This window comes from Macaca fascicularis, chromosome 5 (assembly GCF_037993035.2).
Source record: "Macaca fascicularis isolate 582-1 chromosome 5, T2T-MFA8v1.1".
Classification (NCBI taxonomy): domain Eukaryota; kingdom Metazoa; phylum Chordata; class Mammalia; order Primates; family Cercopithecidae; genus Macaca; species Macaca fascicularis.
The window spans coordinates 117974076-117987984 of record NC_088379.1 but is presented as its reverse complement, the minus strand read 5'-3'; the positions used below and the strand labels follow the sequence as shown (position 1 = coordinate 117987984).

The 13909-nt window shown below is 39.3% G+C and overlaps 1 protein-coding gene across 1 annotated transcript; it reads right to left on the bottom strand.

Moving 5' to 3' along the window:
* Positions 1 to 6717: 6717 nt before the first annotated feature.
* Positions 6718 to 13232, bottom strand: LOC102135961 (TOX high mobility group box family member 4-like). Its single transcript, XM_074039144.1, is given in 3 exon segments — positions 6718 to 8385; positions 8388 to 8680; positions 13183 to 13232. Coding segments are annotated over 3 exon segments (1905 nt in total). The 3' UTR covers positions 6718 to 6823.
* Positions 13233 to 13909: the final 677 nt, after the last annotated feature.

The window sequence follows — 13909 nt, the reverse complement described above, 5'->3', positions numbered from 1 at the left end:
GATCTGTGAATTTTTGTCTTTTGTTAATTTTGGAAAATTCTCAGAATTTATCTCTTTAAATATTTCCTCTGCTCCATTCTCTATCTTTTCGTCTTCTGGTAATCCAATTACATATGTTTAGTTATTTTAATATTGCTATGCAGATTTTGGAAGCTCTTATTCTTTTTTAAAACTCTTTTGCTCTTTACATTCCAGTTTAAATAATATTTGCTGATCTTATTTGACAAATATTTAGTGAGCACCTATCATATACCAAGAACTATAACTTTCATCCTCTGTATAAGGATTACAACCTTGCACAGAACAGATAAAACTTCATTTCCGTGGTAGTTACTTTTCAGTTGAGAAATGGAAAGCAATACAATAAATTAAAAAATATATAGACTGGTGAACGAAATAAAGGAAAGAAACAAAAGACTCTAATGCTAAGAAGAATTAATAAAAAATGAAAAATATAAAAATGTTCAACATGTCATTAAAATACTACCATGTTTGGATGAAATGAGTATATTCTTTTGTGCTGTAAAAGCCATCTTAAGATATGTACCCTAGAATTTAAAGTGTAATAAAAAAAGCCATCTTAAGATCATATTTATTTAAAAAAAATTTATTTTAGATTCAGAGGTATGTGTGCAGTTTTGTTATATAAATAAGTTTCATATCACAGGGGTTTGGTGTATAGATTATTTAATCAGCCAGGTAATAGGCATAGTATCCAACAGGTAATCCCTCTTCCCACCTTCCACTCTCAAGTAGGTGCCATGTCTGTTGTTGCCTTCTACGTGTCCATGTTTACTCAATGTTTAGCTCTCACTTAGAAGTAAGAATATGGGGTATTTGGTTTTCTGTTCCTGCATTAGTTTACTTGGGTTATGGCCTCAAGCTCCATCCATGTTGCTGCAAAGAACATGATCTCATTCTTTTTTATGGCTGCATAGTATTTCATGGTACTTATGTATTTTCTTTATCTCATCCACCACTGATGGGCACCTAAGTTGGCTTCATGTCTTTGCTATTGTGAACAGTACTGCAATGAGCATATATGTACATGTGAACATATATATATAGGTGAACACACATATATATATACGTATTGTGAACACACATGGGATGAGCATATGTGTACATGTGTCTTTATGGTAGAACAATTTATATTTTTTAGGGGTATATACCCAATAATGGAATTGCTGGTTCAAATAGTACTTCTTTTTAAGATCTTTCAGAAATTACCACACTCTTTTTCACAACTACTGAACTAACTTACATTCCCACTAGCAGTGTATAAGCATTCCCTTTTCTCTAGAAGCTTTCCAGCATCTGTTATTTTTTTTACTTTTTTATAATAGCTATTGCGACTGGTATCTTACACCATCTTACAGTATCTCATTGTGGTTTTGATTTGCATTTCTCTAATGATTAGTGATGTTGAACATTTTTTTTTATATGTTTGTCGACCACATGTATGTCTTATTTTGAAAACTGTCTGTTCATGTCCCTTGCCCACTTTTTAATGGGGTTGTTTGTTTTTTTAATGACTGGTAAATTTGTTTAAGTTCCTTATAGATTCTGGGTATTAGACCTTTATCAGAAGCATAGTTTGCAAATATGTTCTTCCACTTTGTAGGTTGTTTACTCTGTTGATAGTTTCTTTTCCTGTACCAAAGCTCTTTAGTTTTATTTGGTCCCATTTGTAATTTTTTGTTTTTGTTGCAATTACTTTTGGAGCCTTTGTCATGAAATCTTTGCCAAGGCTGATGTCCAGAATGGTATTTTCTAGGTTATCCAGCAGGGTTTTTTTAAAATATATATAGTTTTAGGTTTTACATTTAAGTCTTTAATCCATCTTGAGTTGAATTTTGTATGGTGTAAGAAAGGGGTACAGCTTCAACCTTCTGCATATGGCTAATAAGTTGTCTCACCATCGTTTATCAAATTGGGAGTTGTATTAATTTTTTTCTCATGCTGCTAATAAAGACATACTTGAAACTAGGTAATTTATAAAGAAAAGAGGTTTAATTGACTCATAGTTCAGCATGGCCGGGGAGGTCTCAGGAAACTTACAATCGTGGCAGAAGGCACCTCTTCACAGGGCAGCCAGAGAGAGAATGAGTGCAGAACAAAGGGTGAAGTCCCTTATGAAACCATCAGATCTTGTGAGAACTCAGTCACTATCAGGAGAACAGCATGAGAGAAACCACCCCATGATTCAGTTATCTCCACCTGTCCTGCCCTTGACACGTAGGGATTATTATAATTCAAGGTGAGATTTGGGTGGGGATACAGAACCAAACCATATCAGGAGTTTTCTTCTCTGCTTGCTTTTGTAAACTTTGTTCAAGATCAAATAGTTGTAGGGGTGCAGCTTTATTTCTAGGTTTTCTTTTCTATTCCATTGGTCTATGTATCTGTTTTTATATCAGTACCATGCGGTTTTGGTTACTGTAGCCTTGTAGTATAGTTTGAAGGCAGGTAATGTGATGCCTCCAGCCTTTTTCTTTTTGTTTAGAATTGCCTTGGCTATTTGAGCTCTCTCTTGGTTCCATATGAATTTAAAAATAGTTTCTTCAAGTTATGTGAAGAATGTCATTAGTAGTTCGATGGGAATAGCATTGAATCTGTAAATTGCTTTGGGCAATATTGCCATTTTAACAATATTGATTCTTCCTATCCATGACCCTGGAATGTTTTTCCATTTGTTTGTGTCTTCTCTGACTTTTTTGAGCAGTGTTTTGTAATTCTCGTTGTAGAGAACTTTGACTGGTTAGCTGTATTCCTAGGTATTTCATTCTTTTCGTGGCTATTGTGGATGGGATTGTGTTATTGATTTGACTATCATCTTGAACACTGGTGGTGTATAAAATGCTATGGGATTTTATACATTAACTTTGTATCCTGAAACTTTGCTGAAGTTGTTCATTAGATCTAGGAGCCTTTGGGCTCAGACTATGGGATTTTCTATATATAGAAGCATATTGTCTCCAAACACAGATTTTTTGACTTCCTCTCTTTCTATTTGGATGCCTTCTTTTTATTTCTCTTGCCAGATTATGTTGGCTAGTACTTCTAGTACTATGTTGAATAGGAGTGGTGAGAGTGGGCATCCTTGTCTCATTCCAATTCTCAAGAGGAATGCTTTCAGCTTTTGCCCATTCGGTATGATATTGGCTGTGGGTTTGTCATAGATGGCTTTTACTACTTTTACTATTTACTACCTTCAATGCTTAGTTTGTTGAGGGTTTTTAACTTGAAGGGATGTTGAATTTTATTGAAAGTCTTTTCTGCATCGATTGAGATAATCATGTGATTTTTGTTTTTAGTTCTGTTTATGAAAAGAATCATATTTATTGATTTACATACATTAAACCAAGCTTGCATCCCAGGGATAAACCCCCCTTGATTGTGTCGGCTTAGGTTTTGATATGGTGCTGCATTCCGTTTGCTGATATTTTGTTGAGGATTCTTGCATGTATATTCATCAAGGGTAGTGGCCTGAGGTTTTCTTTTTTGCTGTTGTGTCTCTGCCAGGTTTTGGTATCAGGATGATGCTAGTTTCAGAGAATGAGTTAGGAAGGAATCCCTCATCCTTAATTTTTTGAAATAGTTTCAGTAGGAATGGTATCTGCTCTTCTTTATACATCTGGAAAAATATGGGTATGAATTCATGTAGTCCTGAGCTTTTTCTGGTTGGTAGGCCTTTTATTACTGATTCAATTTTGGAATTTATTATTGGTCTGTCCAGGGATTCAATTTTTTCCTGGTTTAATCTTGGGAGGTTGTATATTTCCAGGAATTTATCCATTTCTTCTAGGTTTTTCTAGTTTGTGTGCACAGAGGTGTTTATAGTAGTTTCTGAACATTTTTTTTTTTTTTTTGTATTTCTGTGGGGTCAGTGGTAATGTCCCCTTTTTCATTTCTGATTGTGTTTATTTGGATCTCATCTCTTTTTTCTTTATTACTCTAGCTAGTGGTCTGTGAATCTTATTTATCCTTTCAAATATGAAACCCCCAGATTCATTGGTCTTTTGTATGATTTTTCACATCTCAATTTCCTTCAGTTCAGCTCTCATTTTGGTTACTTCTTGCCTTCTGCTAGTTTTGGAGTTGGTTTGCTCTTGTTTCTCTAGTTTCTCTAGGTATGATGTTAGATTGTTAATTTCATATCTTCCTAACTTTTTGATGTGGGTGTTTAGTGCTATTAACTTCCCTCTTAACACTGCTTTGGCTGTGTCCCAGAGATTCTGGTATGTTGTATCTTTGTTCTAATTAGTTTCAAAGAATTTAATGATTTCTGCCTTAATTTCATTGTTCACCCAAAGGTCATTCAGTAGAAGATCAGTTAATTTCCATGTAATTGTATAGTTTTGAGTTATTTTCTTAGAATTAATTTCTATTTTTTATTGTACCATGTTCTAAGAGTGTGTTTGGCATGATTTTGGTTTGTTGTTTTAGTTTTCTGAGGGTTGTTTTATGGCAATTATGTGGTCAATTTTAGATTATGTGCCATATGCAGATGAGAAGAATGTATATTCTGTTGTTTTTAGTTGGAGAGTTCTATAGATGTCTGTTAGGCCCATTAGGTCAAATGTAGAGTTCAGGCCCCGAATATCTTTGTTAGTTTTCTGCCTTGTACTGATCTATTTTCAAATTCACCAAATCTTTTCTGAGCTGTGTTCAGCCTACTGGTAAGCACATATAGTGAAATCTTCACTGTTGGTATTATGTGTGTATGTGTGTTCATTTATTTCAAGCATTCCCATTTGACTCTTTTAAAAATAGTTTGTGTCTTTACTGAACTCCCTGTCTGTTCATGCATGCTGTCCACATTTTCTATTAAATTTCAAAATTAATCAGTGTGATTTTAAAATCTCTGTACAATACTCTCAACATCTGGGTCATCTCTGAGTCTGGTTCTGTCAATTGCTTTATCTCTTGACAATGGGTTGTTTTGGCATGCTCTGAAAGTCTCCTATTATTTGAGTGAATGCTGGACATCCTTTGTGGAAGAATGATAGAAGCTGAGATAAATAATATTTATACCTGGAAATGGACATGCATTTTCTTTTGCTTGGCTGTTATGTTGGGCATTGAGTTAGTCTAGGCAGACATACACTGGGTTTGGGTTTTATTGTTGCTCTCATTATCTTCATTGCAGTGCTAGCTCTGAATTTCTTCAGTGGTGGGCTGATGCTTCTTTGTGCTTAGAGTGGGGCAGGCCTTGGATAGTGGAGGTTTTCATCTTTGTTTTGTTTTTTCTCATTGTTTCTGCTCTATCCTCAGCTTTCTGTGCTCCTTCCATATCCGTACCATGGTGGTGGTGGTGGTGGTGGTGGGTGGGTGGGGGGGGGGTGGAATCTGTTTTCCTGTTCTTTATCCTTCTTCAGTGGTAAAATACTATTGCTTGTTATTGTGGACTAGGTTTATCGTAGGAAGAGGGAATTTTTATTTTCTTAACATAGTTTCAATTTTAGGCAGACTTGCATGTCTGTGTCTCAGAAATGAAGCCTCATCAGTGTTTCTTGCCTACCCTTTCTCCCAGTGCCTGTTGAACTCTAATCTGTGGGTGATTGGGCCATGGATAGAAAACAGTTTCCTGCCTGTTCCCAGAAGTAGCACACTTCTCCTTATACCAGTGCAGGATCCTAAGTCCAGGAGTTTTCCCTGCTTTTTCCCAGGGCCAGAGGACCTTTGCTTCTAGTCATCAACTAGAAGCAACACAATTCTTGCCTTACCTCCAGTCATTTCAGGTTTTTTCTTTCTATGACAGAAGGATCCACATAGCTGGGTGGAGTTCATATCTCTTCCGCAGGGGCAACTGAAAATTTTCTCTGTGCCTGTACCACTGATGACCTCCTGCATGCCTATTCATCTCTAGATTTTCTCATGAGCCTCCAGTGGAGGGCAGTGAAAACGAGCTAGTAAATTAGGGCAAAATCATCTTGTGTCTTGGACTCTCAGTTATTTTAAACTGATACTTTAGTCCACAACTGGCTTTTAAGAATCTACTAAACTTTCAGCTGATTTCTTCTAACTGGCTTATATGGTGGTCGTCTCTTTTTTCTATGCTCTGCCAATGGCAAAAGAGTTTGCATGTCCTCTCTCTCATTGAAGGGGCTTGTAATTTTTTGGAATTTAATTTATTTGGTTGGCCAGTAACCTTAGCTCTTCAGTGGGCTCATGAAAAGTTTGTGGATTTCCTGTCTTTTCCCAATTGCTAGGGTGAGAGTCATTTCTCTTATGATGTTTTACATCCTAAATGAAAGCAGAACTCTAGAAATTTAAACTTGAAATATAGAAAGAATACAATCAAGAAGACTTCATAAATTTTGTTAACGGCAAATCACCAGGGCAAGGATTCACTAGCTCCTGCTGTGAGGTTCCATTTGTTTCTGGTCTTGGATTTTCATGTGAGACCATTTCTATTTCTTTTTTTTCCCCCTAGGCTCAAAGCTGAGTACACTCCCGTCATTTTAATAATATTTTAGGCAAGTCCTATGACAATTATACTAACAAGTTTCTTCAACCCCACCACCACCCCTACCATCTCTATGCTTTGCTTGCCCATACTCCCTTCACCCTTTCATCTGCTATTACCACTGTTATTTCTACTTGTGGTTGAAAGTAAAAAGCATCTCCAGATTACAGCAAGTTCAGTGGCCCTGCTCCATAACCTGGCCTCTGCTGAAGGGAGAAAATGGGGGGAAACATGAACAACCATCATGGGTTGTGATCAGGCACTACCAGAAGCCCAGCTTGTGTTTCAAAAACAGGCTCTTGGACATGTTCCCAGCAGATAACTCTTCACTGGCTTGGAGAACAGGAAGGACTATTTCACAAACACCACTGTGTTTGAATTTCTAGAGGCTACCCAGACCAAGAATACATCCCTGCAGTGCTTCACCACACACTCCTTGCTGCAGTATTCATTGTTCCAGTCCTTACTCACAATGGAAGTGTTCTCACAACCAGAACTCAAACATCGAAGCTGGGGTGAGAGTGCCACAGGAGACCCACTCACCAATTCAACATCTATCTGAGAAGGGGACTAAACCTCAGGAACTACATCTGTGATCATCTCACAGATAGTCTCAGGAGAAGTTGCCTCCACCGTATGGGCCTCAGGGCTATTGTTCATAGGCTGCTCAGGACTACTTTCCACAGTTGGTGGGACTAAAGTAGTCTGCACTTTCAAAGTGGGTAGAGACACACTCTTGATCTGCAGAGGAGATAGCTGTTGCTGTAAATTGATTCAAACTTTCTGAGGTGGAGGCTGTTTTATGGCCTGGAGTGGAGGAAGCAGCTGTGAAATAGTAACTTGCTGCTGAGTCGGAGGCTGTGGCATCTGTTGTAATGGAGGGGGCTGTAGTCGGGGTGGAGGCAGTTGCATAGAAGCAGCAGCAGCTGCTGCTGCCTGCGACACTGACCAAGTGACAATCTGGGCTTGTTGACTGGGCTGGATAGTAGCTGTACTGGTTTGGCCTAGTTGGAGCCCCTGGGAGGTCACCACTGTGGCTGGGATAACAGTAACCATCCCTTCTTGAGACATAGTAATGGAAGAGGGCAACGTTTGTTTGGTAATAATCAACTTGGTGATATTGGGCTGACCCCCAACTCCTGAAGATGCCTGGTTTGCCACATAGGATGAAAGGGTGGAGTTAACAGTGGTTGGGAACAGGGCAGGGGGCTCTATTGAAGCTGGTGCTGGAGATGCTGGGTCAACAGTAGCCATAGGAGATGGAGAAGGAGTTTGTGATGGTGGTGCTGGATCCAATTCCACTGTTTCCACAGTGGCCTGACACTCTTGGTTGTCTATGTAAGCAGTCAATGCCTTCAGATACTCTTTCTTGGCAGCCTCAGTTTTCCTCTTATATACCTGTTTTTGCTTCTCTCCAAGACTATCCCACATGGAGGCCACAATTTTTGAAACCTCACCAAAAGTGGCATTAGGATTCTGTCCCTTGATGGCAGCCTGTGTATCACGAAAGAATAAAGCATATGCTGAAACTGGTTTCTGAGGTTTATTAGGATCTTTCTTTTTTCTCTTCTTTGGGACCTTCTGCTTTTTCCCTGCTTCCACCACCACTGTCTTCTGGCTGTGAAGTTGCCTCCGGAAATCCTCAACACCATCCTCGTGAAGTGAACTAGTAGGTGAAGGGGTGGTTGAAAGATGATCTTCAGGTGACTGGGCAGGTGGCAGGATGGTGCCACCCCCTGAGCTCAAACCCAGTTGGAAACTCAGTTCTGACTGATCAATGGTGGTCAACTGGCTATGCCCTATCAAGTCAGATGTCATGTCTGTCATTGGTACATCAATTGTAACAGGTGAGTTGGCACTATACCGAGTTCCCATAGAGTAGTCCAAGTCCATGATCAAGCCTTCACCGAGGATTCCCCGCCCTGCTCCATCAAGCTATGGGTCATACCCACAGGTATGTTCAATGTCTGGACCCCATACTGGGCTGAAAAACTGCCATTCTGTGAAGAGGAAGGGTCTGCCAGGTCATCAAAGTGGTCAACCACGTCGGAAACAGCCAATGAGGGATCAGAATCCAAGGAGATAGGTGGGATTTCAAATTTCTCATCACCCAAGCATGGTGTATGGAATATCTCAGCCCCTGACAGGAAGGGGTGTGAAGGCCCTGTGATCATCAGGTAAATGTCATTTCCTCTGGGAAACTCCCATCTTCACACAACCGCTCCTACTGTCTCAGACCGTCATCGCTCCCACCGTCCCCACTGGACTCGGAACTGTGAGACCACTTCTTGTATCATGTGTGTCCTATTTAACTTTCCTTAAACAAGCCAGTGTTCCTTGCATCTAAAAACCTTAAAACATGTTTGAAATCCAGCATCTCAGAACCAGGAGCACATCGAACTCACATTATGTGGTAGGCAACACTCTAAAGACGCCCTCCTCCCAGATTCTTATCTCTTGGTTGTTCAAACAGTAATGCAGGTACTGCTGTAAAGGAATTTTGAACAAATAAAGTCCCAAGTCAGTTAACTTAATTAATAAATAATTAATACTTATTAGTTAATAAGTATTAATTAATTAAGACAGAGTCTCTCTTTGTTGCCCAGGCTGAAGTGTAGTAGTGTGACCTCAGCTCACTGCAACCTCTGCGTACTGGGTTCAAGTGATTCTCATGCCTCAGCCTCTCGAGTAGCTGGGATTACAGGCGTGAGCCACCACTCCTGGCTAATTTTTGTATTTCTAGTAGAGACAAGGTTTCACTATGTTGCCAAGGCTGGGCTTGAACTCCTGACCTCAAGTGATCTGCCTGTCTCAGTCTCTCAAAGTGCTAGGATTACATGTGTGAGCCAACACGCCTGGTCGAAAGTCAGTTAACTTTAAAATGTGGGGATTGTCCAGGTGGGCCTGACTCAATTAGTTGAGTCTTTTAAAGCAGAAAGTTTTCTATGACTGGAAGCCAGAGAAGTCAGAGAAATCTGAAGCATGAGAAGGATTTAGTGTGCTGTTGCTGGCCTTGATGCTGGACAGGTTCCGTACAAGGACCACAGAGTGGCTACAAGTAGCTGAGAGTGAACCCAACTAACAGCCAACAAGGAAACAGCCACCTCCGTTCTACAACCACAAGGAACTGAATTTTACCAACAACAGGAATGAGATTGGAAGATGATCCCAAGCTCCAGAAGAGAACACAACCAGCTGACAGATTGGTTTTAGCCCTGTGATACCCTGAGCTGAGGTCCCAGTCATACCATCCGGGATTTCTGACCTATAGAACTGTGAGATAATGAACAGGTATTGTTTTAAGCTGCTAAATGTCTGGTAATTTGTTAGGCAGCAATAGATGACTAATGCAGGTTGATTTCAAGTGAATGGGACTCTCTGGAGCTGTGTGAGGCTGCAACCCTTAATGTAAATAATTTTGTGACCATGTGTTATCAGAACAAATACTTTTGGAAAACCACATTTTCATAATCAGCATGAAAGATTAATGATGTTGAGTGGACTTACAGCAGAGACCAATCACAGAAAGCATGGAGGCAACACTATGAAACAAAACTTGAATACTTAAGTGTGGAGGTTAGTGATACAGAAAGCAGATTCTATCAGTAAGTGAGAATTAAAGCAACTGGCATTCATCTAAGAACTAATCTTAGCTCAAGTGGAAAACACAACTAATATTGCTAACTCTAACTCTGCTTTGGTTTAAAGGATGATAGTATGGTGGATAAATAATGATAAAAAACAATAGCAACAACAACCATTGATGAAACATTTACTCTGTGCCAGGTACCATCCTAGCAATGTTACATGTGCTCTTTCTAACTCTCACAAAGCTTTTGAAGTTGATACTATTAATCATCTTTTAACCTTTGGGTAGTAGTAATGAAGAATGATCCTGAGATTAATCAGGAAAGAAACGGGAAACAAAGGCAGCATTTTGGCACAGGAAGTTTAAATGCCTGTTTTAGTTTCATGATGTGCCTTTAATCTTGGAGTCTCAATAATCGTTAGCTGCTCTGGATAAAGGAGGAACCACACTCTTTAATTCATGAAACTTGAAGAACACCCTTCTCAATGCACTTAAAACACCTGGTTTCTGAGCCAGAATCACTAAATTAGGCCCTCTTTATCACTTGTTTTAAAAGTAATTCATGCTTTATCTGAAGCATATCATGTAATAATACATATAATATAGGTTAAAAACATTCACTGATCTTAAAAAATTGGATTATCAGTACATTTGGGTCACATGGTAGTAGAGTACTCCTGGAGATAATGATGCCCTATTCCTTCAGTCTAAGAACAGATGGCAATTAATTTCTCCAGCATTATCTGGTTTACATATATATAATAGTGATAAAAATCAACAATAATAAAATACTGGTAACCATTATTTTTCACCAGTTTTATTCATGTACCACAAATGGTTTAATTTTCTTAATTAAATCAGCACTAAAATAAAAATCATAGAAAAGAAGACGGGCTGAATCTCCCTAAGTGATAGAGCACTCAAGCATTTTTACTTTTTCACTGAGACAAAAAACAAAAGCAAATAAACAAACAACAACAAAAAAAACCCTGTCTGCCCAGGAGCTAATCCATTTTCCACACTCATTATCATTCAGATGAGTCTTTTGTAAGACAAAGATGTCAGCATAGCTTCTTTCAGTGTCTGAGAACGCCTTTCTTATTTGGATTGTACAAATAAAGAGGACCCTCTGGATCTAATTAAGAGATTTTTCACCTGCCATCATTCATTCATTCAGTTCACAAACATTTATGGAACACGTGCTATATTCAAGGCACAATGTTAAATACTGTATTACACTAAGAGTTATGCCACAATGGGTCAATCATAAAACCACACTCTTAATTAATCTTGCGATTTTTAATGATTTAATTCTTTCATTCAGCAAGGCCTTATTAACAACCAAGGGCCAGGCTAGGCACTGGGGCTGCCAAAATGAACTCACAATCTCTGCTTTCACGTGCTCATAATCTAATGGGGGGAGGCAGAGACATAAACAAGTAATTACTGTGCAATTGAGGTCCTACTGTAAAGGTCTGTGATGGTGTAATGGAGCCTGTGTGTGTGTGTGTGTGTGTGTGTGTGTTACTAGAGGGGAGTAGTGGAAGAGTCAGAGAAGGTCTTCCTGGAGAGATGACACTTGAAGGACAAGTAATAGTTTCCCAGGGGAGGGAGGATAGAATGTTCTGGGGAATGTAGGAGTGAATATACCAGGTACAGGGAAGGGCTTTGGAAGACATTTGTGGGAAGTCACATCATATCTGGGGAATTGCAGTCACATATGGCTGGGAGGATATGGAACTATCTGGAGATGAGATTGGAGAGATATGGAATGAGAGAATCATGTTTGAGTATTATTTAGGTCAAGCCAGATGAATTTACCAATATTAGACTATTTCGACTTACAAAAACAGCAATTTAAAGAATATTTCAGGATGATATAATAATGATGTACAAGCACCAGTAAATAACCACACAAACATAATTTATTATAATTGTTATTGTTACCGTTATTATTTGCACTTCTCACTCCCTACCCTGATCAGAAATGGCTTCTCCCTAGGTCCAAGGTTGTTCCCTCTGTCTGGGGGAGATTCTGGGTTCACATGCCGTTAACTAATCTTGGTTGCCACAGCTGGTGAGAGTGGGACTGAGTAAATGAATTTATCGGACTACACTGGAAAAGCAGTTGGAGTAATAATGACAATAAAACCCTATATTTATTTTGTTTTGTTTGAGGTGGAGTCTCGCTCTGTTGTCCAGGCTGGAGTGCAGTGGTGTGATCTTGGCTCACTGTAACCTCTGTCTCCCGGGTTCAAGCAATTCTCCTGCCTCAGTCCCCCAAGTAGCTGGGATTACAGGCATGTGCCACCATACCTGGCTAATTTTTGCATTTTTAGTAGAGACAAAAACCCTATATTTGAACACCAAAGAGTGCCAGCCACTGTGCTAAGTCCCTCATAGGCATTACCTCTAATCCTCACAGCAAAACCCAGGTAGGGATTTTTATACCCGTTTTACATATGGACACTCCAAGGCTCTAAAGAGGCCAGGCAACTTGCTCAGTGCAACTCTGCTAGTGAGCAGCAGAGCTGGGACTATTCCTGTCTAATTTCACCAGACACTCCCCTTCAAGGAGGCCTAGTGAGAGTGACTGCAGTGGAACTAGAGAGGACCTAATCACCAGCTGAGTTTAAAGACGATTGCCCTGAAAAGGAAAGACCTGAAAGTGAGTGAAGCCCTGTGAATTACTTCAGAGTGTCAGAAATCTCTGTTTGTAAGTTTCAATTTTTTCTCCTTAGAAAGCGAGAAAGAGGAGAGTGTAGAAGATGGGGATGGGGCACAAAAGAGGCATTTGGGTAATATGGGGAGAAAAGTGAGCACCCACTCTTATCCTCTACATCCGTGCTGGCAGGGGATCAGTTGGGTCTAGAATTTAACTCTTTCTTTGCTGTGGCAAGAACAAAGCTCATTCTGCTTAGCAAAGTCCTTCTCACCAACAGCTACATAACAGGGAGGAATACTGTGTGGCCATTATAAGACAAAAATATTTCACTTGATTTATTCCCCTAAAAGATTGCATGGGAAAGAATGTGTGATCAAGAAAATACAATGTTAAAACTGGAAACATGTTACTGAGGAAGTATTCTTAACCTTTGAAGTTAGACAACATTTTCATCACTTTGGGATGGCGGGCCGGTTGAGACTCTGAAATTCCCGTAGTTTTGTCATCGCGAAGCCACCCAGCACACCATAATACACAGTGGGAACAAAGCCTCTGGAGGCCCCTGTGATCCACGAGCACAGTGTCTCATCTATTATCCAAGTGGCCTGTTCTAGAAACCATCTTTTGGGTGTGTCTTTTCATTTGTTTCTTCTGTCTCCCATGCTGAGAGTGATGACAAGGGTCATTTCTCGTTAATGTTGTGGACACTGCACTCAGAGTGACCTTTCTCACTGAGAAACAGCCTTTCACAGTCTGGATTTTTAAACAGTTTTCTCAAAAAAAAAAGTGAGTGTACTTCTTTAAAGATCACACTTTGAGTTTAGAGTTAGATGCCTGTAGCTCTCTCAGTCTTTTTGTAAGAAATATAATTTTGTCAGGGTCTGAAAGAGAAAATAACTCTAGGATTATTTTGCAGGAGCAAAAGAGAAGTAATTTTCAGCAAACTGGAATATATCATTAATCTTCCCAATGGAAAACATTATAGTAAATCAATAAATCACTTAGAAAGGTTTCTACTCCCTCCTGGCCATTCCATGGGTCAGTTGTGCCAACTTATAAAATGCTTCCTGAAAACAATATTTTATTGATAACTGGAATGATTGTTATAAAACATTAACTTTCCTAAAGTATATTTTTTAGTCATCTTTTTAGCATTTGAGCTGCACTGTTGTTGTGGATGTTC